We start from the raw sequence: 27,346 nt of genomic DNA, 5'->3' as shown, positions 1-27,346 counted from the left end.
TTGAAATACATTGCCTACAGGTGACGTCCACCAGATGGATTGGATCCACCAAATGAATGGATTTACGTCCACCAAAACTGAATTGGACCAACAACTATGAATTAGGAAAAAGTCTTCCTTAAATTTAAATGTCTCCGTTGTCCACATCCATCTGAGCTGCATACCTGTGGCTTCATTCGCCGTCCAGAGAGAAAAGCCAGAGTTGTTATGGTGCATTCATCCAAACAAATCTGGCCATTTACTTTAGGTTGAATGAACCCCTGATGACTCACTCCAGTGATGATGGAGTGACCCAAGCTGCCTGGCCCAAGGGAAGTTGCTCAGTGTTTCATCAGGTGAAACCTACTTGACCACCAACCAGGCAGCGCCGTTAGAGCGTAATGCAGCCACCCCGTAAATCAGGGACTACTTTAGCTCTGCAAAAAGGAAAGAAAGGAGAAAATTTAGGTTGAGGCTTGATTGATCTTTTCTATTTTCCATAGATTTAATTCTCTTCACCTCGAGCAGGTTACTTCTTGTTCCACAGATTGCATATTTTATTTTACCTCTGTCACTGGCTTACCTCCCAGGACAGTGATCCCATATACAATTATTAATGTTGGAAAAGACTTCCAAGATCAAGTCCAATGACAACCCATCCCCACTACTCCTACTAAATCATGTCCCTCTGCGCCATATCTCCACAGTTGTTCAGCACCACCAGGGACCACAACCCCATCACTTTCCTGGGCAGCCTGTTCCAATCCAGACTGCACAGGAATAGGAAGTCTTACACTTACACTTACACATAGGCAAGGATGGCCTCAAATGAATAAGAGGTAGCACGGGGCCTTTAGAGCACTGTTGCACACATGAGGGAAGGACAGGATTTGCACACATTGCAACTGCACCGTCAGCAAATCCAGCTCCAGCAGTTCCATGTTAATCCTCCAGTGAGGAAAGTAAGGTCAGCTTGGAAGAAATTTGGGATTCATGGGCTCCACAGTTTGATTTTTCTTTGGCTTGTTTGCCGCTGCATGTGCGTATCACCAGCAGAGAGACAGCAACTCTGAATACATCTGCAGAGGCTGATGCAGACAGATTGTTTTCAAGTCTTACTCACACTCCATAGGAGACACCTCCTCATGCATTGGCTTTCTGAAATTACCTGTATTAAGATGTGTCCCTGGTACCGTAAGCAGCTTCCAGTGGATTTTAATAGAGCACACTGACTCAGGTGCTTTCATTTCTAAATGTCTCGCTCAGAGTGGTGTTGAGAGCCCTGACAGCACTTCATTTAGGCAAGAACTGGGGAATCTACAAGGCAGAAAAGGAGGGGGCTTAGAAACAATGTGAAGAGTAGCGTTAATTATTTCATGGAGGAAGGAGGAGGAAAAGATGCGATGGATGCAATTGGGACAAAGCTGTGGGGAGCAGATCCCATAAAAACAGCCCTAAAATATAAAAGGCCAAGAGCTGGGCTATTGCTCCAGGGTCAACTGGAGAACTGCTGGGTGCTCAGATGAAGATGTTTTGGCCTATGCAGGATTGGACCTACCCACTGCACCACTGGACTTCACCTCTCCAAGCCACAGCAGAGGGCTTGCCCTGCTTGATGGATGGATTAGAGGATCTTAGTGGTTTTCCAACCTTAACGATTTGATGAATCTATAATTCCACAAAACTTATTCCCCACATTATCATCCTTTGCTGCTGGGGCAATCCATAGGGAAATGCCACCCCCAGCTGCACACTCAATGCCATCAAACCCAATGGAAACCCAACTGGGAAAGGCTGCAGGAGAGGAGCAGCCGCCAGCCGGTGTTGAATGCTCAGTGTGATGTAAAATCAGTCTCGCCTGCGTATGCAAAACTCGCCCCATGGAAACGATGTGCATTAGAAAACCAGAGCTGCCCCTTGGTACCACACACGTTATGCAGAGATGATTTACATCAAGTCCTTTCTAGAGGAAACTGCCAGCCTTGACAGGCAACAGCTTTGACCTCCCTTGACAATTGCCCCAATTTGCTCAGCTCTTTGCTTTATGGATCCCAGCCAGGTTTTGTTTTGGTTGTTTAAATACTTCTTCTTTGAGCGTGTTGTCGGTTTGTTTTGGGTTTTATTTTTTGCTTTTAATGAATTAAGCATCATTAGGACATGCCTCACTGACAACCCTGGTGACCAGGGACTCTTTAGAAGGTCCTGAGGAGTCCCCTGCTTAAAACCATCACCAAATATTTGTGTTATGAGAATCGCACCCAACAGCTGTAATTATGTCACGACTAAGAGTAAAGACTAAAAACTGGATATCATCTTTGCTGTGCTGGCTGCAGAGCCCTTGGGGGTTCGTTTCATATTGGTTTATCCTTATCACATCAATAATTCCGCCTTCTTTTATACTTTTGGGGATTCATTTTGTTTTAATCTCCTGATGAACCAAAGATCATGTAAAGGGAAAGACGGCATCAGGGAGCATGGAGAAAGGGACAGCAGTTTTCATTCACTCAGCTAACAACTCAGTGTTGGTTTTAGCCAACAACTATTTAACTCAAACATCTGATTCCCCTTAAAAAGGAAAAAAAAAAAAAACTCTGTTTAAACTGTAACTTCTCACTGCAGTGCTTAGGACTTGATCCACTTTTCTGCATCCTCTGATGAGTTTTGGGGAAAAGATCAAAAAGGTTGAGAATTAATGCCTCCGATAGCCTGGGGTGACAAACAAGCAGGAAGAGAAGCATGCAGTTCCGTGAATACTGGGGAAACGAAGGCAGACTGCCTTTGACCATGGTGATTTCTTTGGCCTTTGCACCTTCATATTTTTGCAGTGTTATGTCTCCAGGGAGAGACAGCAAATGAAGTCCTCAGTTTGGAGAAGTTGGGGCTGTGGGATGAGAAACTTATGGAAGATGGGTGTGGGAAACTGATGGCCCCACGCTAAACTGGCATTAGTGTTGCTACAGGGCCCCAACTTACCATCCTCGACCCCCATCCCATCTTAAATCATATGGGGTCCTAGTGCTCCCACACTGTGTTAGACATGATTTCTGGACCCAAACAGACCAGATGTGGTCAAAGCAACATCCATGGGCCATAGGATGTGAGTCTATGAGAGTTTTACTCAAAACCATCTATGTGCAACTAGGATAGTTCTCAACATAACATATGGGCTCCCACACCACAGAAATTACTGAAGAATATGGTGAAGATGTCAAGATATTCCCTATGAGGAGGTCTGTGAAAGCAATGCATTGTCTGGGGAAGTGGTGGAGTCACCATCCCTGGAGGTGGTCAAGAAAAAGGTAGATGTGGCACTGAGGGACATGGTTTAGTGGGTATAGTGGTGATGGGTTGACAGTTGGACATGATGATCTTAGAGGTCTTTTCCATCTTTAATAATTATGTGATTCTATGATTCTAATCTTTGTTCCCTTCCTTACTATCAAGAAAACAAGAATCTGCATTTACTCCTGTTTTCCAAGTGCAAAATAATGTCGATATCTTTCCTATCATTTCGTCAGTAATATCCAATAACAACAGTGCCATCCACACCTCTATGCCAGATTGCTATGATGCCCTAAGTCCCACCTGCTCTCCCTGCATAGCCATGGGCAACAGGTCTAATCCTGCTAACCAAAGGCACTAACTTGTACCTGAAAGTCTGCTGACCCATATCCTGATCCAACATCCCCCAGCGTACTGTTGTCCACAGTCTGGATGATAGGAATTGGATCTGATGGACTCAGTGGCTCTTTCCAACTTCAACCATGCTGTACTTTTCCCAACAGCGCATCCAGCTCTTCAAACTATAAGAAAGGAGATTTAGATAAGATATTAGAAATAAATTCTTTACTTATGGGGTGGTGAGGCACTGGAGCAAGTTGCCCAGAAAAGGTGTGGATGTCTCAACCCTGGAGGGGTCAAGATTAGGCTGGATAGATCCCTGGACAACCTGATCTAATGGATGTCAACACTCCAGTTGGAGCTGGATGGTCTTTAAGGTCCTTTTCAACTCAAGCCATGCTGTGATTCCATGTTTCTATGATCTTTAAGGACCCTTCCAACTCAAACTATGTTCTATGGTTCTATGATCTATGACTAAGGTCTATGATTCCATGATTCTACAGTCTCTTTTCAGACACATCTCCCAAAGACCACAAAGCCATTTAGTCCAGCCCAAAGCTCCCAAAACTGCTCTCTTTTGTTCTTTCTGCTGAGGGATTTCAGGCTTAAGGGGGATTTTTGCATATGGAGCCGACTGGGTGAAAGGGGGATGCACAGATTGGGAAGGGTTAACAGCCTGGAAACAGCGGCTGCAGGATGGCACAGCCTGGGGACTGATGACCCAATAATGGTCCTTTGCAACCTGAGTGATTCCTGGTCTCAGGTTTCTGTTTTATCACAAGGGAAAGGGGAGCCAGGGGAGGGGGAGTGGGGGGGAGAAAACTGCCGACACGGTGGAAACATGAAAAATAGCAACAACAAAAAAAGAGGAGAAAAAAAAAAAAATAATCAAAGAGAATAAGTGAGTGCTGATTACACCACAACACAAAGCGCTCGCATGCTGCACTGAGCCCCCCTCCCTCAATTGCTCCTGCTTCCAACTCCCACTGAGAGCTGATGCCCAAAGGGAAAGGAGCATAGAGCAAAAAACACCATCCAACACCACCGGCCCTGAATTGCCCCTGTGCCCGTGAGGTAACACAGCCCCATCTCCTCCATCCTTGCTGCCCCAGTCTTCTCCAGCAGCACTGCTGCCCCAGCCGTGGCCATAGGGATGCAGGTGTGTGAATGGAGGCTGGAAATGAAGGGAATGGGAAAACAGAAGCAAGCAGAAGCACACAGCAGTCCCTGTCCTAAAACAATAAAACAATTTGGCCAACAGATACCCAGACTTAGAACAATGTGATTTAACCCCATAGACAGACCAAGCCACAGCTCTCCCACACACATCACATTGGGGAAACTGAGGCACGGGAGTGGTCTCTCCTCCAAGAACACAGTTGGAGGTCTTTAGTGGGAGAAGCTCCCCCTCCCTTCCCAACCCATATCCATTCCCATAAAGAACTCAGTGCTTGCTCGATGGGAAGGCACACTGTTAATACAGCACATTATTGTAACGATGAGCACAGCCCCATCCAGATCCTGGATGCAACAGCACAAGCAGCAAACACCACATGAGATCCCCTCATTCCCGGGGGGCTTCCAACAACCAACGTGTGTATCCCTTATACCAGACCCCCCTAACATCCTATTCCCCACCCCGAGTATCACAGGGATGAGTTGGGTACTGACGCTGCCTCTTGTTTCAGCATCACAACACAAGAACACATCTGTCCCCCAGCCCCAAAAGCACCTGAGGACAGGGTGCAGCCCCCATCGAGCAATGGTACAGGGGGAGCTGGCGGAATTTATTTCCCAGGGCACAGGCACAGCTGCGAGCATAGGGACGGCTGCCGAAGTCTGGGAGGCAAGCACTGATTAATGTCATCCTCCACTGCAGATGTGCAGCTGCTGACTCGGCAGCTCCTCGCAAGGAGACCTGGAGCCAGCAGAGCCAACAGAAGAGTGCATGCGTGTGCTGGGACCTGCATACCCCTTGGTTCTCATCCCATAAAGCCTCCCAGTGGAGTGAGTAGCATCCTGACCAGATGCTTGCAACAGGGGATGGGGCTGGGACAGGTGTCAATGGAGCCCTCGTGACAGATGCTGTCTTTGCAAGTAGAGATTTTCTTTCCCCCCCCTCCCCCCCCAAGTTTTTCTTCTTTATTTCAAGAAAAGCCAAAACTCCCGACACACTCTCTTAATGACCCACATCTGGACAGCTGCATAATAATATGCATTCGTATTACCCAATTCTAATTAAACCGGAGAGCCTCCTTCTCTGATGAACTAACACATTGGAAATTAATCAGCGGTGACCAATACAAGAGCAAAAGCAAAGAGAAAGACGTTGCCATCAGCTGGACCCTGCCTGATTAGACGGTGAGGTAAAATCTCCTGGCAAACAGGAATTGACTGCTGTGCTTTGGGCCAGCACCGCATTGATCCCTGCAGTCACGTTTAGGAATGCTAATGAGCTCCCAGAGAGGTAAAAGGAAATCATTTGTATAAGAATATACAGCTCTTGATGGGGTGTTATTTCTAGGAAGAGCTGATCTGATGCCAGATTTTGGAAACTTTGTGGAGCGCTTGGAGGGTCTGTATGCAAGATTTGGGGCAGCAGGGAAGGAAGGAGAGGGCCCTGGTACATGGTGATGATGATGATGTGGCAGTAGGTTTATGCAGGCTACCTGGCACAGAACCCGAGGGAAGCATCCCTGCTACTGAGCATCTCACACAAGTGTCCATGGAGGGGCCAAGCAGGATGCACAGTTGCCTTGGAGAATACTCCATATAGGGTCTTCACCTGACTGTTCCTTCATTTCCACCACTACTTCCTCTATCCCACTGTCTGTTCCTACTGGGCAACCACCTCTATCCTATTCACTATCCATCCCAATCAACCACCTCGATCCCATTTCCCATCCCTCCAACTTTACAATCTCTCTCTCACTGCTCATTCTCACCACAGCCATCTCTATCTTACTGCACATCCCTTCAACTCAGTTTTCTCCACCGTATTGCCTAACCTTCCCAGCTCAATCATCTCTCTTCCATGGCCCATCCCTCTTGATCAACCACTTCTATCCCATTGCCCATGCCTCCAACTCAACTCCCTCTATTGTACTGTCTATCCTTCCTACCACAACCACCTCCTCTCCATTGCATGTTCTTCCCATCCAGCCATTTGTATTCTATTACCCATCCTCTCCACCCAACTGCTTCCAGTGCATTTCTCATCCTTCCCATCCAAGTACCCCAACACCAGAACCATCCTCTAGGTGTTTCCCACAGGTTCAGACCCAGTGTGTGGCAAAAAACACCATCAACAACAACTACTATGTCTTATCACTTACCATTTCCAGAGCACAGGAGAGGAGCATCTAGAATATGAGGTCGGGTTTCTACAAAAGTAGGCTCGTGCATCTTTAACCCAAACTTTACCCATGTGTGATCAGTGAAGAGGGACGCTGGCCTCACTAGGGCCTCCACATCTCTCTTCCAGCGCTGCATGGCCCCATCAATATTTCACGCATGAACTCGTGGCTTTGGCAGTCTTTTCTTGGTTTTCACTGCATCTTTCTTCACTCTTTCCCTTTCTGTCCCAAGAAAGAACTCCTTCAGAAAAGCATTCCGACCCCAAAACCCACTGTCTCTGGTTAGCGGGAACAGGGCAACCCACCTGGGCAGTGCATCCCTTCCTTAAAACTTAATCAGCAGCTGATAAATATTTCACAGAGACAAACAGGCCAGGTAGATAGGGTCCATCTTTTATTCATGAGTGTTGGGGAGGGGTAGGCTGTGGGCAGAGCGAGCTGGGTCCAGCTGGGTCTTGGTCATTTCCTGTTGAATATTTTAAGGCTGAGACCTAGAATTATAGAATCACAGAGTATCTGGAGTTGGGAGGGACCCATAGGGATCATCAAGTGCGACTCCTGCATGGATAATACATGTCTCTGTCCTGCAGCATCCCAGAATTATCCGTCCTAGAAGACTGAGATATCCCAACAAGACATAGGGACACATGTCATCACCCCTGAACGTGTTTTAAATCCATTTGGATACGGTGCTCAGAGACATGATTTAGTGACTGTTCATTAGAGTTAGAGTAGTATGGTTAAGCTGCAGCTGAACTTGATTATCTTTAAGGTCTTTTGCAACCTGAGCAATTCTATGATCAACTACCACTGACCAGGACAGCATTCTGCAAGGCAAAAGAAATCCCAGCCTCCTCCTGCATCAGTATCCCAAGGATGGTGGGAGCCTCATGCTTCTTGACCCAGCACTATTCACATGTAATAACATGTTTAATTAAACACAGCCAGGCCACGAAGGCCGGCCTGACATTTAACTGGCATCTGAGAAGATGCTAACAAGAAAGACATTAATTATCCAGCTTATTAGATGTCTGCATTATTAACATAACCCTGACGGAATTAACTTGATACAAACTATCCCACAAATATTAATTGCCTAAAACTTCCTCGTAACTCGAAGGTATTAATAAGACAGTAATTATGTATGGATTGTATAGCTGCAAGTTAATGACATGGCAATTTGATTTGTCTCTCAGAAACGTGATAAACCCAAGGAAGTGTTCTCCGAACAATCAATTGATATTTAATTAACGGACAGAACCTGTCGGCGTAAATCTAAATTAAACGCCCGCGACATTGCATTCAAAGTGTTATGACAAAGGCTCCTGGGATGCACCAGCATGGCAATGGCACAGGTCTGCTGCACAGTATGTTAGGTTTCTGTCCCACAAGGCAAGTAACATGGAGATGAGGCACATAGAGACATGGCTTAGTGGGCATGGAGGGGATGGGTTGATTCTTGGGTGATGATCTTAGCTGTCTTTTCCAACTTTAAGTATTCTATGGTTCTACTAAAAGGCACGCCACCATGGATGTGCTCCTCTTCCTCCTCTTCCTCCTCCTTTAATCACAGAATCATAGAATTGTTCAGGTTAGAGAAGACCTTAATGATCATTGAGTCCAACCACAACCTAACCATACTACCCTATCCTTTGCATGAGGTGTCCTTGGGTTGCAGTTTAGCATCATGCTTTACCCTTCACAGGCCAAGATTCAAGAAAGATATCCCTAAAGCATATATTTTTGCAGCTCTTCCACGAGAAAATGGTCAAAGATCTCAAAGGTCTTAGACCTCCAGTGTCCTGGCCAGACAAGTAAGTAAGGAAAATGAACATGGACCCACTGGTTGTGTCTGAGAGCTCAGATAACAAAGGAGAAATGAGGTGAAAGGTGTTTGGGCATGAAAATGTCCCCCAAAAGATCCCAGAATTCAAGAAAAGGAGCTGCATTTGCATGTAAGAGGGATGGTGAATCACCACAGAATCATAGGCAACTACAAGAGATCCATAAAGATCATCAAGCCAATACCCTGGCTCCATTTAGGACGACCCAAAACATGCAGAGCATCCACTCAGATCACTTTCCTGATTAGTCTCTCGTGATAAGCATTGATCAAGCTCTGATTTTTGATCTACACACACCATAGCTGAAGGAAATACCCAAAATCAACCTGGAGAAGATCAGCATCCCCTATCCCTGCACTGAGGAAGGTGATGGTCCTACCTCCCCCCTCTATGGATGGCCAAACCATCAGTCCACCAGCATCACCCCCTAAGCGGAATGAGGTTCAAAGGAGCAAGATGGCAGCAGACCCTACAGCTCAACTCTCCCTCATCCACCTCCCCCACCTCTCTCCTTTCCCTACATGTAAATTGAAAGTAACAATTAGTTTATTTTTGCTTGTGCAAATTACAGCTCGTGCTCCTAGGGAGCAGACAGCTGCCAGGGCTGCGCTGAGCTGAGCGCCAATCTTGGCCTGTTACATGAATAAATAACCCAGTGCTGGGGGAAGGATGCTCTACATGCCCTCCCCCTCTCCTTCACTGCTCTCAGTAAGAACAGAAAAAGCAGGGAGGGAACCAGAACCCAGGAATTCTTTGGATTTCACTGTGTAAGCCATTAGGCAATAAATGGATGAGTTAATTGGGATTAGTGGCACCATGCCCTTGTTGGAGCATGTCCTGCTTGGAAGTGAGGGCTGGGCAGTGCCAGGCTCCAGCACCCAAAATCTTTCCTCATGCACGGTTCTCCCAGCACAACAAAGGTGTGCACCACTCAACCTGCCAAAGGGGTTGCTATTAGCAATCCCATACACCCAATGTCATATCCCATATCTACCATCTTACATTCCACTTTCAACACTTCACATCCCAAATGCCATGTCTAATGTCCTATATCCCTAATATCATACCCCATATCTGCCATCCTGTATCCCACATGCTATATCAAACATCCCGCTACTTGCATGCCAAACCCAATGTCCCATAAGCTGCATCCTGTAGCCCATATCCTGCATTCTGTATCCCATATCCTGTTGTCCATATTCAACCTCACATATCTCATATCCTGCATTCCACAGCCCACATCCTACATCCCATATCCCGCATCTCAACTTCAATATCCCATAATCTTTGTCCTGTATCTCACATCCCCTATCTTGCATCCCACCTCATTTCATAGTCCATGACTTACATCCCACTTCCAATACCCCATAGCATAAATCCTGAATCCCATATCATTCATCCCAAAGCCCATATCTTGCATCCAGTCTCCTACATCTCATCTCCAGTGCCCCATAACCTGTGCCCTGTATCCCATATCACACATCCCATATAGCCCATACCGACTACATCCCACATTCCACTGTAGCCCATAGCCCATACCCTGCACCCAACCTCCCACACTCTGCATCCCATCTCCCTCCAAATCATCATGCACTCCATAGCCCATATCTAGCATCCCACTTCCCACCATATCCCATCTCCAACACCCCATAACCTGTGTCCTATATATCTCATACCCAACATTCCACATCCTGCATCCCACCTCCAATATCCCCTATCCTGTGTCCCGTACCTCATATCTTCCCCCCAGCTTCCCACATCCCAGACTCTAAATGCTGCATCCCACCATAGGCCGTATCCTACATCCAATAACTCATATATTGCATCCAACCCTCCACATCCCATATCCTGCATCCCACCACCCACTGCTATGTTATTCCCCCATTAACACTCTCAGTCCAATCTTGTTTGGAAATTTCTTTTATTTCCACCACTTGGAGTTGGTGACACCACAAGGTCCTACGTCGTAGGACCAATGCCCTCACATGCAAAGAGTCTTAAAAACCCCTGTAAAAACACCGTGCACACAGAAGTTAGGATTTGGGATCATGTTGTGCATGAGGTTTTCTTGCATCCAGGAAGATCTCAGCAGTATCAGTGCAAAAGAGACACGAGGGAGGCACAGCGATAAGCAGTTTGCTGGGAATAAATCCCAGCTGTAGGGACGAGTCATGCAATTGCCAAAGCAGAGTGAGCCCAGGAGCTGTCAGAAGCAAATTAGCGATGTATTTCCAGCGTGATCTATACCTATAGGTGTACTTCTATATAGGGATCAGGGCAGCAGAACACTGAGGAAGGAGCCAGGCACGGAGCTTGCAAAAGGCAAACTTTGGCCAATTCCCCCCCACCAGAAAAAAAAACCCAAATAAACAACTCCAGCCTACACCAGCAGCAGCCCTGAGCCCAGCACTGCAATGCATAACGCTGACATTATGCTGGGGGAAAGGATTTGGTGTAGAAAACTTGAGTTAATTTGTACTTTTTTGCAGCCCCCGAATTCATTCCGAGCTTCCCCAGCATGATTGAATATCGCAGGGCTGCAGCGTGGAGCTCGTGTTACCAAGATGTCAGGACTTGGGCAGAGCGTGCCGAGGCGCCTCAGGAGTAAACCCTACAGAGGATCATTATCAATAATTGATGAGGAATAATCCAGGGGTACTTCCATGATGATGCATTGATACCCCCATCTACGTGACGACGGAGGGCAACGCCGAGCTGAAACGGGTTACGGGTGGCTTTGCTTGGCTGGAAGCTGTGATATGCGCTTGGGGGTAAGGAGGTGTGGGTTGCTGTAGGGTTTCAGATGGTGATTTTGTGGAATGCACTCTTTATCCTACCTTTATTGATAGGGAATGATGGAAGAAGGGCTTTGCAGGTATTTCCCAGCCCAACGATGTCTGTGTCACACTGTAAATGCCGGTGAAGCTTTAAAAGTGCTTTGCTGGAAGGAGGCATGGAAGCAACAAGGGGCAGCCCCAAACCCTGCAGCCTCACACAGAATTCTAAGGGTTAAGGACCAGCATGTGCCATGAATGAGGCAGGGTGATGGGGGACAACGTGGGCCCCCATTCTGTGAGCTGCACCCCCGTGCTGCAAGGGGACAAAGAATGAGCATAGAAGGTGGTGATTCTGCCCCCAGATATCATCCGTGGATGCTACGGTCCTCTTCAGGAGCAGAACCCCGCTGTTAATACAGTTATGATTTGGGGCTTTTCCCTTAACTGGGGTTTTCCCAGAAGAAAATAAATCAGAGTAAGGAGAGAAAAAAATATATACAATATGTAAAAATTAAAACAAAACAATTAATTGCAGCAGTGCAAGGAGCGTGGATCACCTCTGTGCGGATAGCGGTTGCAGAGACAGATCTGCTCTCATAGACCAGGAAGAGGGGAAAAAGAGAAGCATGTTCAGTCCCCAAAATGCCCACGCTTCAGGATCAATGGGGGAAGTTATCATGGGGTGGCAAACCCCAGGGTGAGACCCCTTATGGCAGCATTCCCCCCCAAATGCTATAGCCAATGCTGCTCTTCCATCCCAGAACAGCGCTCAGTGAACCCTACAGATTTAACAGGGGGGACCACAGAAGGAGGAACAGGGATGGAGATGGGGTGGCCTAGATCAGGGATACTCATACTGAGCAGCGTGATTCAGGGAAGCGTTAGACCCAGACCCCTTCCTCTCCCTCCCCAGACTCTCATTTATTTACTCGCAGAACCAACAGTTGGAAATGTGCTCCAAAAATGTAGCAGACTAAGGAAGGGAGATGTGGTTGATATAAGGAAATTGGCTGCACCCCAATGGGGAGAGACGTGATACGCTCCCCCCCTAACAAATAGCAAAGAGAGGAAGCAAAGTCCTAGAAAGAAACCGAGTGGGGCAGCAGAGATTGGGGTGTGGATAGCAAAGCTTTCAGACATGAAATAACAATAGGAAAAAGGGGTGATAGACCCTAAAGATCCCACAAAACTTTCAGTCCCGGCGCATCACGCGTGGCACAAGGACCCCTCCATGCACCCCAGCTCCCAGCACAAAAGCCTGACACAAAACAGCCAGGAAAAAAAAACCCTTGGAAAAATAAATAAATAAATCTTAAAAAAAAGGCATTTTTGGTTCCTGAGAGTCCAAAATGGATGAGGAAAGCAGGATAGAGAGGAGTTGCCTTGGCGCAGTGAGGTTATTCCGTGTTGGGAAGGTGAAACAGGGCAGGAGCCGGGAGGGATCATGGTGCGACTGGGTAAAAAAAAATATAGGAAAAAGAATGTAAAAATGAAAAAAATATATATATAAGAACAAGCTCAGAAAGCTCTTTTGCAAACTGCCCCGCAGTGCTCACTGCCCCAGCATGGTGAAAAAAGAAGCTGGAATTGCACAGCAATGGCTGTGCCCCGTCTATTACGGCAGCGCGGAGCGGAGCCGCCGGGAACGCACAGACCCAACCGACTCCGAAAGAACTGCAAAAACCTGAGCCTAAATCTTTCCCTTTAGGGGAAAAAAAAAGTCCATTCTTTTGGCTTATAATGCTCATTTTATGGGTTTCTTTAGGGAAAAAGTCAATTTTGGAGGTTTTCCTTTGGAGGAAGAGTCCCTTTTTTTTTTACGGGGGGGTTATTTTCGGTTTGTTTTCCTACTCCCTTGTTTTTAAAAAGCAAACAAAACCAACAACTCAGAAGAGAGCAGCGAAAAGGGGAAAAACAAGAATGAAATTAAAACGTATTACCATTTAAAATCAAGCTCGGTTGAGCTGAGGTCCAACAGGATCCATAATCCCCACGTTGGGACGGAGGTGACTTTTCGGTGACCACGGGGACAAAGGTCTCCGGGGCGCACAGGATACAGGGATTGGGGAAATGCATGGCTGGAAAGAAAAACAAAACAACACACACAAGAAAAAAAAAGGCAGAAAAAAAAAGGGAAAAAGCAAAAAGCACAGCGGGACAAGAGCGGGGAGCTGCGCTCCATCCTTGGAAGTAAAGCCGACAATGATGGAAAACAAAGAGTCACCCAATAAGCCTCCCACCCCCCCAGTACCGCGACACACGGGAGAAGGGGGAAAAGGGACCCAACCCTAAAACAAAAAGGCAAAGCCACGGAGGTCCACGAGTCAAGACAACAACCGACCCAGGCTTTAGTTGAATATAAGTTTGTTCTTTTTCTTTTTTATCTTGATGCAACATCGTTAAAACCGTCACAAATCGAAACAACAGGTCGTTAAAAACGCTCCGCACCATCAGTCCCTTAAAATGCACCAAAACTCGCTTCGTCAAAACACCCTCCTGGGTTCAACCTCCCACCCCTCAACCCACCCCGTGATTAATTATCAGTTCTCCCCTCCCACCCCCCCAACAGATAATTAATAGTTCTCATATGCGTTTGTTTTTGTTTCCTTCTTTAAATAAGCAACATTAAAAGAAATAGAAACCAACCCAACAAACCGCCCCGCTCCTCGGCTTCCACTCCGAGCACAATTGCACAAAGTCTACTTATTCCCCTCCCCCCCCCCCCAAATGTCCCATCCCTCTCTTTTGTTTTTAATTGGCGCAGAGAAATAATGTGCATTTTCCTCTCCTTTTGTCAACGCCGAGGTTAAAATAATTCGTATCCCAGAGGGTTAATAAATAAATCTGGTGCATAGTGAGATAGCAGCCAACCGTTCGCAGTTCATATATTACTCTATTGCCTTTCAGGTCGCTCTAATTGTTATCCCCCCCCTCCCTCCCCCCCATGTTTCTTTTCCATTTTTAAGAGCATAGATAACTTTAAATCTCTATAAAACAGTATTATTTAACCCAATCGATTCCTGTATATAGTGCATTCGGCTTCTTCCCAATATCATTAAATTAACTCGGATATTATTTGCATGCTATTACATACAAACTTTTAAGACTCGTGTTTTTGTGGTGTTATTTTTTTTTGTGGTTTTTTTTTGTGTTTTTTTTGTTTTTTTTTTTAATGGTTTTATCGTGTTTTTGTTTTCTTCATAAATCACCAAGCAAAATATAGGCTCAGGAAAAAAAACAAACAAACAACAAAACAACAACAACAAAAAAAAGCAGGGAAAAAAAAACAAACAACAACAAAAATCCTAAAAACTAAACTAGTTTCTTCATATGTACAAGGAGGAGGAAGGGGGGGGCGGTAAATAAGTTAAAGAGTGGCTCAGGTTGGGGTGCAGGTAGTGGGGGCCGGGCAGGGCACAGCGCTGCCAGACCTCCCCCCCCACCCTCCCCACACACCACCACCCTCAGGACAATGCAGAGGGGCACCCCGAAATGAACTCATAATAATAATAATACATGGTAATTAAAGGAGGGGGTGTTAAACACGCAGGGTGGAGGGGGCTAGTGCTCTGGGGGCGGCACGCCGTACACGTCCCGCATGCAGGCTGGCTCCACGTCTCCTCTGCCTTTCCGCCCCCCTCCCAGGACCCCCTTTCTTAGATTCAGTCCGAGTCCTTATGGGGTTGGGGATCCCATTCCCCCGTAATTTTCGGAAGAAAATATGTTTCTTCTTTTTTTAAATACAAGCAGATTGTTTTCTCTTCCCATATGAGGGGTTTTATAGGACGTCCTTCCTTCCCCTCTCATCCCCAGGACCCTCCTTTTCCAGCTCGAGCCCTGATGGGGTTGAGGAGGGGGGGGGGGGGGGGGGGGGTCTCATTTCCCCATGCTTTTTTTCCCCCCCCCCAGAAGAAAATACTTTTCATACAAGCAGATTGTTTGCTCCCCCTGGATAAGGAGTCTACAGGATGCATCCCCCTCTCCCCACACAGGGGGAGGTCTATGGGATGCGTCCCCTCACCCCAAGACCCCCTTTCCCTTTCCAGTCTAAGTCCTGATGGGGTTGGGGAGAGGGAGGGGTTGGGGGGGGGGGTCCCATTTTCCCCCGGGTTTTCGGAACAACTTTTCAGAAGAAAATAATATATATATATATTTTTATACAAGCAGATTGTTTGCTCTCCCCACATTGGGGGGGGAAGGAGGGAGCGGGGGGGGGGGGGGGGGCGAAGGGGCATTGTAATGTCACCCCCCCCCCCCCCCCCCAGCTTCACCCCACCCCGGGCTCACATGAAGAAGTCAGCGGCGGTAGTTTTGGGGGCTGCGGGAGGGGATGGCTCCCGGGGGAAGCCCCTCGCTGCCAACTTCTCGTACTTCTCTTTGTACAGATCCCGCTCCTTGGCTAAACGGGAAACTTCTTGCTTGAGTTGCTCTACTTGGCTCTGGAGCTGACACTTCTCGTTCTCCAGGATGTGCCTCTGCTGGACCCGCTTGTAGCGACAGGACTGAGCGTAGCCTCGGTTCTTCAAGGTCCTCCTCTTCTGCTTGAGGCGAATCACCTCCTCCTTGCTGAATCCCCGCAGCTGCCGGTTGAGCTCCCGAACCGACATACTCACCAACTGATCGTCGGAAAACCTCTCCTCCAAGCGCAGGTGGTGGTGGTGATGGTGATGGTGGGCGTTGTGGTGGTGGGCGGCCGGGGGCAGCTCCTCTCCCCCAAAGGGCTGAGGCCGGAAAGACTCATAGCTCTGATGGTGATGATGATGGTGGTGCGGAGCGCCGATCAATGCTTCCACAGCATCCTCCGGGGTTAAATTGAGCGCTTCGGGGTTGAGGTGGTGTTGATAGCCCGACATCCAATACAGCTCCTCCAGCTGCGGTTTGGAGCCCAGGGGAGCGGCTGTGGGACCAGCACTCGGTTGCCCACCGGGACTGGGAGCGCAGAAGCTGGGCGAGGAAGGCACGGAGGAGCACGGGGTGCTGAGAGGGGTGGAAGAAAGAGAACCAGCAGGCAGGCGGTGGCACAGCCTCTCGGCCTCCGCCGGCTCTTTCTTCACTTCAAACTTCATCAGGTCGAAATCGTTGACGTATTCGATGGCGAGGGGGCTGGTGGGCAGCTCCGCAGTCATGGCCAACTCCGAGGCCATCTCAGTCCATGGAGGGGGGAAAAAGTCCCCCCGCCGCTTGGAGCGGGGCTGAGAGCAGGAAACCTCCGCTGAGGTTCCGCAATGGGGGGGTGAAGTCGGGCTGTCCGAGGTGAAAAGCTTTCTTTTCCCTTGTCCTTTCAGGCTCCGATGGGGGCTTCACTGTACTTCTGACAGGACGGCGCTCGGGGAGACTCGGCTCCGGGATGCAGCCAAAATCCAGAGAACTTGCAATGGGGTTTTGCCAACGGCTTCAGCCCCGGTTCCTGGGAATTTCCGATGGGGTTTTGCTTCAGCTCAACCCCGTGTACCTCCAGAGGTTCTTTTGTCACCGACTTCAGCCCCAGCTCCGGGGATTCTCTGACGGAGTTTTGTTGTTAACTTCAGTTCAACTCTGGCAAGCCTCTAAAAAGGGGTTTTGCTTCAACCCAGCTCCGAGGAAAACCTCCAACGGAACCGTTCCTGGGGACTCCGGCTCCAGGATTCAGCCTAACTGCGGGGAAACTCCGATGAGGTTTTGCTTCAGTTCAATTCCGGACACCTCTGATAGGGATTCGTCGCCGACTTCAACCAAATTCCAGCGGCACTCCGACGGTGTTTTGCTTCTACTCAGCTCCAGGAAATCTCCGGTAGGGGTTTTCGTCTCCGAACTTCAGCCCGGCACCGAGAAACGTCCACTGAGGTTCTGCTGCCGACTTCAACCCCAAAAGTCCGACGAAACGATTCTGGGAGGCTCTGTTCCAAGATGCAGCTCGACTCCGAAGAACCTCCGACGTTGTTTTGTCTCGGACTTCAGCTCAACTCCGCCGAACGTCTGCTGGGGGTCCCGACGGGAGTTTTCCGGCTCCCACAGCCACACGCACCGGAGTTCTAACCCCAGCTTCCACCTAAGAACTGAACGCACCACGGGACGCACAGTGCGGGATGCCCGGAGCTCTCTCTGCGGTTCCTACGCTGCCTCCCAATGGCGAGCAATGGGGCAGCGCCCTGCCCGCCCCTTCCTGCCTTCCCCTTGGCACCTGCCCCAACCCCACCCCCCCAGGGCTGTAAGCCTTCCTCTGCCCTCGGCCTCCTCCTCCTTTTCTCCCCTCCCCCGGAGACCAAGCGGGCGGGGGGACGCACCGCTACCCTCTCCCCGCCCGCACCCTCCGCGGCACAGCGCTGAATGGAGCCCTTCGCCTTATATATGGGGAGAGCCCCCTTTATACCCGCCCCTAAGGCGGGTCTTAGGGTCCGTCATCCAATCAGAGAGGCGACCGCCCGAGGATATTTACATATTCCCATGGCAACGTCCCTGGGTGGCTGTCAATCAGTGAGAGGAGTGAGAGCGGCGCTGCCTGCGGGAGCCCCGCAGGAGGGTAGCATAGAGCTTTCCCCTATGGGTACCACCCCCCTATAGGCACCCCCTGTAGGCACTCACCTTCCAAGCTCCCGGCCACCACCCCAAGCACGTTGCAAGGATCGTTAATGATGGGAAAAAAAAAAACAAACCCAAACCCGTCAATTTCCATCCAAGAAACCCAAAAGAATGAGGAAAAAAAAACAAACAAACCCGAAAATGTGGTAAAATCGGGGTGAAAAGCACCCAAAATTCAACTGAGCATCTCGGAGCTGTGACATCACTTTGAGGCGTGAATGCAGAGTGAACAAAGGGGCTATTGGGTGAACACAGGCATTATAAGGTGAATGCAAGTGTTGATGTAGGGGTTACAGGGTAAAAAGCAGCCCAGTGCATGGGATCCCATTGTGCTGGGATGCTGTGGGGTGCTGAGCATCCTTTGGGATGTAGGCCAGGTGTGGATGCTTCTCCCAGCCCTGCCACCTCGTGGCTGGTGGGGCTGGCAGCACGGGAGGGAGGAGGGTGTTTGGGGAGCCCCAGCACTTGGAGAGCTTTGGGGGTTAATGATAATGGGGTCAGGGGTGGTGTTAGAGGGTTTAGGCTTGGCATGGGGATGCACAGCAGAGCCAAGGATAAAGCACATGGCACAATGTGTCCAGAGGAAACTGAGGCACAGGGATGCCACTATGCTCGTGGCATGGACCACCTCCATCTTATGGGGTCCTTCATCCAAACCCACGAGGATGCCACCATGACACCACCACAGCCTGCCCCCATGGGATGGAGGTGATATAAAGGTGCGGTAGGATGCAAGAAAGTCAATGGATGGTTTTGCAATGCTGTGAAGTAATACAAATCCATCTTGTAGGGCGTTTTAACCATGTTTTCTTGTGTTCCTCCAGCTTGGAAACCACCTGAAACAACACAGAATAAGGGAAAAAAAAATGCCCCAGAAATTGAAAATAGAATTTGCAATAACTCTATGACCTCCAGTGCGGTGTCATTGGGATGCCACAACCCAGTGGGTTCCACCTCCATTGAGCATCGTTGGGGTACCCAATTGGAATCACCAGCAGTGGACAGGAGCCATGGAGGGATTAGGATCAGGCCAGGATCCAAGCGGGGCCATCGCTTGGTATTTTTAGCCCCATCCTTTCCATCCCCACCACGTCACGTTGGTCATCTAAGTTTACTTGCAGGCGGTCGAGTGACATAACCAGGTTGGAGGGCGCGGGATGGCAGCGGGATCGCGTCACCCTTTGCTTTTAGCTCCTGTGGCCCTTTAACCCTTGGAGTATGGATGGGCACCAAGATCCCATATCAATGCTGCCTCAGTTTCCCCAAATTGCTGTTAGATTTGGCAAGGGTGCAGAAATGGGGTTATGGAGGGGATACCGGGATATGCAACCACCCAAAAGTGGTGGCACCCCAAAAGTGGTGGCACCATCCCTGTGATCATCCTTTGGCCACCGCGGCACAGATCTGACCTGAAGGAAGGGTCAGAAATAATCCTAGAAAGGTTAAAATTGCGTGAAGACATGGGACGGAGAAGGGGGAGGGAAGGCTGAGGGCAGCCACCCTGATGATGGGCAGAAAAGTGAGCTTGAGGGTGATGCTACCCTGGCACCTGCTTCCCCGGCAGGGGACCAAAAGCTGTGCCAGCAGCCCTGGACTGTGCCTGAGGGTTTTCCAGGAAATGTTTACGATGCCCTCCAGAAACACTGCCCCGTATCCCCCCTCCCTCCTCCTTCTGCTGTTCCATAGGGCCGGGCTCATGCAATGCTTTCTTGCCTTAAGGCAGTATCCAAGAGGCATGGATAAAACCCCGCTGTGCCCATCACTGAGCGCTTGGCCAAAGCTCCTGGACACTAACACCTTGTAATGGTCATCCCTGGGGACCTTGGCGCTCATCGTTATTGGTGAATTCAGGTTTTCGATGAGGAAACCGTGTTTCTTGCACACCTCCAGGGATGGTTATTCCACCACCTCCATGGGCAGCCTGTTCCAATGCATGTTCTTCTCTTTCTGAGAAGAAATTTCTCTAAATATCTGAATTTTCAGATTGGGGTATTACATAAAAACCCTGAAGTTGGAAGATGCGGGTTTTCGTGTTCAGCTTCCTCAAGGGTAGAACGTGGGGGCATTTGTGCCCATTTCCCACCCACTGCATGACTCTGGTAGAATCATAATGCTGAAAGATGAGCAAAGCTCCAGGCAGAAACTCTTTTATTTAAATACAAAAATGCACACGTCAATAAAAGACATTTAGTAACAATGGGGACGACAACAACTTTATTAAAAAAAGAGAGAGAGAAACTCCACACAGAATGCTTGGTTGAATTTTCCCATAGAGATGGGCACACGAAACCCCAAATCGGTGCAGAAAGCAGAAGAAGGGTGGAGCAGTAGGGTTCCCCGCTCTTAATTTCTCTGCCCTTCTTCAAGAGATGACAAGCATCGATGACACAGTGCCTTTGGTGGCCTGCCATGCCCCAAGTTACCCGAGCCATGTGTTGGGCATTTGGGGTGAAATATGAACCGGGAACTCTGCTGGCCATAAATCCCATGACTCCACCCCTTTTTAGAAGCTGGGTAGGGGGGAGCCTTCCAGTCTGTGCCCCCATCCTCTATGGGGTGCACACAAACAGCTCCTCTGGGGGATGTTCTGGGTGTGAAAATGCAGCCATCAGCTTTATTGGAGCTGTTTGTACACCTGAGCCCGGCGGCAACACGGTGACATTGTCACCCATCCCATGGCCAAGCACACCTGGGTGCCTGCTCCCTGGAGACAACAGAGCTGCCTTCGTGTTGGAAATGCCAGAGGTTGGGGGGTCATGGGTTCATCCAAGCTCCAGTGGGATGAGTGGGGGTGATGCCATGAGCATCAGGACCAAGCAAAATGCATTTGTGGTGCAAAGATTGGCACGTGCATGTAGAACTGTGGCACTGCCCCTATGGGACACACACAGTCCTCAACTGTGCAATGCTGCTGCCTTTTCCCCGCAGGGCTCTTAAAATAAAGTTTGCCCTAAGGTACTGCCTAACAGGTAGGTAAATCTTGCTATTTAAGGACAACAGATGAGCAAATCACGCCTCTTGGCATCTCTTGGCAAGGGCTGACCCGTCCTCAGTGTCAGGGAGCGGCATCCACCACCCCAAAACCACTCTGAAAATTGAATCCACGGATGCAAAAAAATCGTGGCAGCATTCCAAAAGCTGCAGAGCCAGCAGAAATCTGCTTGGCAGAGGGCTCCCCCACAAGCCTTTAAATCATGGAGATAAAGGCATGGAGCAGGAAAACCAAAACCTGGCCAATAGACTGAGCGCTATCAACAGCCATCAGTGCCTCCATCCATCCGCACAGTGGCAGCAATCAGACCCACGATCCAACTTTTATCAGCTCCTTGCTCTACAGGAGGAGCTGAGATTGGCACAACTCGTCACACGGATCAGGGCTGGTGAAGGGGAGCATCAAGGGTCAGGATGAACAGGCATCCCCCTGGGATGCTGTGAGATATCGAGATTAATAATGCATGAGGGACGGCAGTTGAGCATTGAGGTTGTGCCCATGACACACTGCAGTTGTTATTTCCTACCAGACTGGGAGCTGCTTTTGCTCCCATCTGGATTCACAGGGACCCAAAGATCCCCAAAAAAGCGAGTTTGGATCTCCAAGAGAGCACAACCTCTCTGGGATGCAGCATTGGTCTGAGCTCAGTGCTGCTCCTGACAATAAGGGATGGAGCAGGATGCAGGTGGGCTTTTGGCATGGAAATTCCAACCTATGTGGGAACTTTGTGTCATGCTACACCCCACCATGATGACTTGAGACCACCGGGTACCTCATCCCAAATAGAGCAAGGGGTCTGAATGCAAGCATATGACCAAGGATAACCGTAGGGTGCTTGTATCCCGCACCCAAGCAGCGTCCACGCGCTTGACTGGTTGAACATCTCTACTCTTCATCCTCCCCAGGAGCCTTAAATAAACCAACTTAAACCAGAATTTATTCTCAAACTTAAAATACTTCAACAAAAACCACCTCCCTGAGGGGCGGGGCTGAGGGAATGCTCCTCCATGCCACTGCCAGGCTCTCTGGTGAAACAATATCCCAGAAGATTGAACAACAAAAAAGAAGGTGCCGTGTCCCGGCACGGTGTCCTGAGGTAGGCGCCAGGCAATGCCTGGCTCAGTGTTTCCTGAGCTGGTCAGCTGCCACGGGGACAATGATCACAGCCTGGGTTTGATTTGCAGCTGTTTGCCTGGAAAGGAGGAAAGCAAAAAGGTGGAATTGCATCCCACTGTGCCTCTAAGGCTTTGAGTTCCACCTCTGAAAGGTGGCATGGGAAAAGGTCTCACCTCTACTACTTCCCTCCTCCTGAGTGGTGCTTTCTGAGTCCTGTAAGGTCGCCCACATTGAGGTTCTTTTCCATTTGGTGCCACCTGGAAGGAGAAAGGGACAAAAAGAGGAGAATGTCAATCAAAGACCCTGCCCTTTCTGCCCAACTGCCCACGGGTTGATGGTTGGACTAGATGATCGTATTGGTCTTTCCAACCTTAATGATTCTATGATTCCCATGGGAGCTGCTCTTCCTTGAAGGAGAGCGTGCCCCAAAATTGAGACCTCATCTAAAATGGGCTCTGGTGTTAGCAGGGTTTTCTGCAGCTTGAGATTGGGTGATGCTCCACCACTGCTCTGCCAGCTGCTGTTGAGGACACGTGTCTCCCTCCCCCCACAGTGTGTATTGGTGTCCCTTTTCTACCCTTGGGGTGGCCAGGACAGAGCTGACTGGTTCCCCAAATCCCCATTGAGCATCCTCAGCCCCCAAGCAAGCAGCATGGAAGGAAGGCACCTATGGCTCTCACCACATCACTGTGCACTGAATTCATTGTAAGCTCCCGAAATTATGGTCAAAACATAAAGTAGTTGAATCTTTAAGCTGCAGCACAAGGAAGGTCACAGAGCAGAGCACCAACAAGCAAGAGGTTCACTCTTGGCACTCTAGTGAAAAGCTTTGGGGATATTCCTATCACCCTGCAGACATGGAGTGGGTTCGATTGCATGGGACCTTCAAGATCTTCTAGTTCCAACCTCCTGAAATGGGACATGAAGGGACCCATGACTCAAATGTGTTCCGGAGGCACCCGCAGCCATCTGAGCCGTTAATCGGCGATGACGAGATAGCAAGAAGGAAAAATGATAACCAAAAACCTGCCTGGGGATTTGGGGCCGCATAGCTGATGGGTTTCACGACCCCGTGATGACAAGCCTGGTGATAAATCGCTGCTGCCCGTGAAGACAGGAGGGGGTTTGGGGATTCAGTCTGTGCTGTGATGAGAATTGCTCTGGAGCTCCGGAGAGTGTTGCTGCCATCTAGCTGGGTCCCAGCACGCAAGGGCTGGAGGATGATCTTATGCAGGGATTTGATGGATAAATGATCAGCCACCCCCCTGAGTATCCCTGGGTGCACTGGAGCGTTGTTTCAGAAGGCCAGTGTGGAGATATGTAGAAAGCAATGCCTCTTCAGAGTATATTTACACTATTAACAAGATCAGCATTGGTCTGAACAGGGACTTTCTGCTCTCGGTTTCCAGATGCAGCTCTGCTCTCAGAGCTCAGGGTTTTGGGCCCCCCAAGAGCCCCCTCAGCATTCCCCAATCCATCACTCCCTTGGAAGAGCAGGTGAACAAAATTCTTTATGGGTGCTTAATGTATTAGAGAGATGGCTGGAAGCAAAGCAGCAACAAGGTACAGGAGCAGGGGAAAACTAACCATGCCTTCGTATGGCCAGCACACCTTAAAGAGAGTCCCACATACTCCTATAAAGCTGAAACCCTACAAAGATCCTTTTGGAGATGACCCTTTTGTAGGACAACCCCATGCACACCTTATGACCATAGCAGACTGTGAAGTCCTCCTCTGTTTTGATGGCAACAGAACGTACCTTTCTGCAGAGTTTCTCATATTCCTTTTCCTCCTTAAGGGAGGTGGCCATGGGGTTCTACTTGCTGGGCAAGAACTTTTAATACAGGGAGGCCAGAAGCATGGGGGCTAACTTGAGAGAGGACAAGACATTGAGATGAATGTGGAAGGGAAAAGGAGGTTCTCCCAGGAAAAGGGATCCACAGGTTGCTGAGCAATGAGACCTACTTGGAGAAACCCCTACTCATCTGGGACTACATGAGGAGAATATCATGGAGGAATCAAAAAGAATCCATTCCAAACCCTATCCAGATGTTGCAAGTACTACATGACTGGTTTCAGGTTTGACCCCAGTCTATCTTTTCAGCCATCCAAAGCACCTCATTTTAGAAGATCTCCTGCAAAACCAGTGTCCCCAAACCAAACCTATGAGGAGCCCACAAACACATTGTCCTCCAGGAGCCAGGGGAGCAGCAGGTCACTTCTGTGAGCTCTTCTTCCCTTCTAAACTTGGGTAAACAAACTTGCTCAGAGTCTACAGTGCCGTGGCAGTGATACATAGCTTTGGAGCTAATTTATGTAAAACAAAGAGGGCTCATTTAGCACCTTTCCACCCTTAATATAACACCCATACATCAGAGGGCTGCACGGCAGCCACGATGGCCTCAGCTATTAGTCACCTGTGACGCAGGCTAATATGGCTTTGAGCAATGGTGACATGAGCAGCTCAAACCCTCTGAGCTTCCCAAGACTCAGTTGGAGCTAGACTCAGTGATCCTTATGGGTCCCTTCTGATTTGGGATACTCTATGATTGTATGATTCAGTTTTCTACCATCCCAGTAATTTGGGCTGTGCAGCATGGCATTCCCATTGGGTATGGCAGAAGAGGTGCAGTGCTGTTGCCCATCAACACAAAATAGGGTTGAAACTGAGTTGGAAGGGGTCCTTAAAGATCATCTAGTCCAACTCCTTTACAATGGACAGGGACACCTACAGCTAGATCAGGTTGCTCAGAGCCTGATGACCCTGAATGTCTCCAGGAACACGGCTTCCACCACCTCTCCGGGTAACCTGTTCCAGTGCCTTACCACCCTTACTGGAAAAAAAGAAATTCCTTATATCCAATCTAAATCTCCTCTTTTTTTTTTTTTCAGTTTGAAACCATTTCCCCTTGTTCTATCAAAACAGATCCTGCTAAAAGAGTCTGTCTTCTCTTACAGAAAGAAAATCAGCAGCTTCCTATTGCTGCCCCATGAGGACCACATCCTTGATCTGATGGGATTGCCAGAAATGGCTCAATTCCCTCAGTGGAGCCGAAGAAACTTCATTAGCTAATAGTGGTGCAGCAGCATGGAAACCACGCTTTGCAATTCAAAGCAAATATTGTTACAAAAGGAGAAATATAGATTTATTCTTAGGGAGGAAAAAAAACCCCACAAAGCAGGCAACAAAACTAACAGGAAGCTGATTTTTAAATCGACCACCATTAACTTCCTGACTTATGCAGAGATTTTAAACATACTCTTTCAAAAATGATGAAGATGCCGCATTGAGTGACATGGTTTGGTGGGAACGGTGGGGATGGGTTGGGGTTGGACTTGACCATCTCGATGGTCTTATCCAACCTTAATGATACTATGATTCTATAAGCGGGCATGGTGAGGATGGGCTGACAATCGGACTTGATGATCTTGGTGGTCTTATCCAACCTTAATGATTCTGTAAGTGGGCATGGTGGGGATGGGCTGACAATCAGACTTGATCTTGGTGGTCTTATCCAACCTTAATGAATCCATAAGTGGGCATGGTGGGGATGGGCTGACAATCAGACTTGATCTTGGTGGTCTTATCCAACCTTAGTGATTCCATGCTTCTATGAAAAATTGCAGCAGGGGTGTAAAGAAGAGTAGTAATGAAATAAAACCACAGCACACTGTAAACGAGCAACCAAGAGCCGGCAAAGCTCAGTTTCCCACTTTGACTCTTGGATGGAGATGGTCTTATTGATGCTCCTGGAAAGGATAGGGGGACCTCATCAAGAAGTCAGCCCCGCGCTGGCAGACAGAACTACATTTTCTGCTTTTGTGCATGGTAGATTCTGCAAATGGCGTGATCAATCTTGGGTCGCATCTCGCGCGCCTTCACTCTCTCCCACCCCCAACCCCCCCTTTGCATTTCGGGAGCGACACAATCCATCTTCCAGGAACCAGGTATATAATTTCTAGTTAGTGAAAGCAGGGATAAGAAGCCCCTTTTTCATTACGATGATTGAACTGCTTCCAAAGAGAGGAGCAGGGCTGGATCACGAGCCTTGCGCACAGAGCCGAGTTGCTTTTGCTGAGCTTGTCAGCCTTGCTAGAGAATTAGGACTTCCAGCATTCTTCCTTTTGATGAAAATCAACATTTATTTTGCCTAAGCCTAAGAAGGTGTCAGGCAGATGGAGAAACTTGCCACTCTTCACTGGGAGAAGGGAGTGAAAGAAGGAAATCTAATAGAAATATATTATCAAGTCCGAGGAGTGGACACGGCAGTAAATCACACTTCAGGTGGCACCATTATATTTTTCAATAAAACCAGGCTTCCCCCAGACACATCCTCGCCATGTGGCTCCAGCTGCACCCAAGTTAAACAAAATTTGCTTCAACCAGATGCTGAGATAAGGGGGAGAAGGGATTTAAAGGGACTTAAAGGGACACTGCCAATGGGGAAGTCCTCTGGATGGGGGACAAAAAGAGGTGGTTCTGGTCCCTGTCCCCAGATCCCCTCTTTGCTGATGGCTGAGTGTTGAAAAATGACTTTCTACTGCATTTTTTCAGGCCGGGAGATGGGGCACGGAACCAGATTGGGAAAGGATCAGCAGCCAAAAACATTCTGCATCTGTTGGGGACCACATGACAGCTCTGCTCCATGAGTAGAGGATGCCCAAATTGTGAAGCGATGGGATGCGGGGAAGATGAATAGCATTGAGAAAGCTTGCTAGCAGCTTTCCAAATTCCTACACCAAAGAATAAAAAGCCTTGCCAGAGAGAAAGCTGGTTGTTATACAGACGCATTCCTACCCTCCTTGCCAAACCTGAGTGCAGTGGGATATTTTGTCTCCCTCCCTCTCCCAGCATGAGGGGTTCAGCCTTTCCTGCACCCAGCTAGGCTCTGTGTAAGGCCCCAAAGCAACCCCTTTGGCCAATGAGACAGCTGCAATTAGCAGAAGAGCAGTAGTTTGATAATATCTCAATTATTAATACCATGGGAAGCAAAGGGAACACTCGGAACACCAAGATAAGTCCCAGCACCTCCCAGTTGATGCATAATCTGGAGGGAGAAATTTCTGTTTTTTTTCCACCAAAATCCCACATGCATTTTTCCA

At 48.7% G+C, this 27,346-nt stretch overlaps 2 protein-coding genes across 2 annotated transcripts in view; both read right to left on the bottom strand.

The window, feature by feature from the left end:
* Positions 1 to 15,812: 15,812 nt before the first annotated feature.
* MAFA (MAF bZIP transcription factor A) lies at positions 15,813 to 17,840 on the bottom strand. Its single transcript, XM_072329235.1, has one exon. It carries the CDS (start codon positions 16,719 to 16,721, stop codon positions 15,861 to 15,863), a length of 861 nt encoding a protein of 286 aa, XP_072185336.1. The 5' UTR covers positions 16,722 to 17,840; the 3' UTR covers positions 15,813 to 15,860.
* Positions 17,841 to 20,267: 2,427 nt separating this feature from the next.
* ZC3H3 (zinc finger CCCH-type containing 3) overlaps positions 20,268 to 27,346 on the bottom strand; it is a 145,324-nt gene continuing 138,245 nt past the window's right edge. Inside the window, exons 12-13 of the mRNA XM_072330057.1 lie at positions 22,417 to 22,500; positions 20,268 to 22,319 (exon numbers count right to left, since the gene is read on the bottom strand). Coding sequence (XP_072186158.1) covers positions 22,288 to 22,319; positions 22,417 to 22,500 — 116 coding nt within the window. The 3' untranslated portion in view covers positions 20,268 to 22,287. The remainder of the gene's footprint in view (positions 22,320 to 22,416; positions 22,501 to 27,346) is intronic.

This window comes from Excalfactoria chinensis, chromosome 2 (genome assembly GCF_039878825.1).
Source record: "Excalfactoria chinensis isolate bCotChi1 chromosome 2, bCotChi1.hap2, whole genome shotgun sequence".
NCBI lineage: Eukaryota > Metazoa > Chordata > Aves > Galliformes > Phasianidae > Excalfactoria > Excalfactoria chinensis.
Note: the sequence above shows the minus strand (reverse complement) of the source record. Positions and strands in the feature narration are given on the sequence as shown.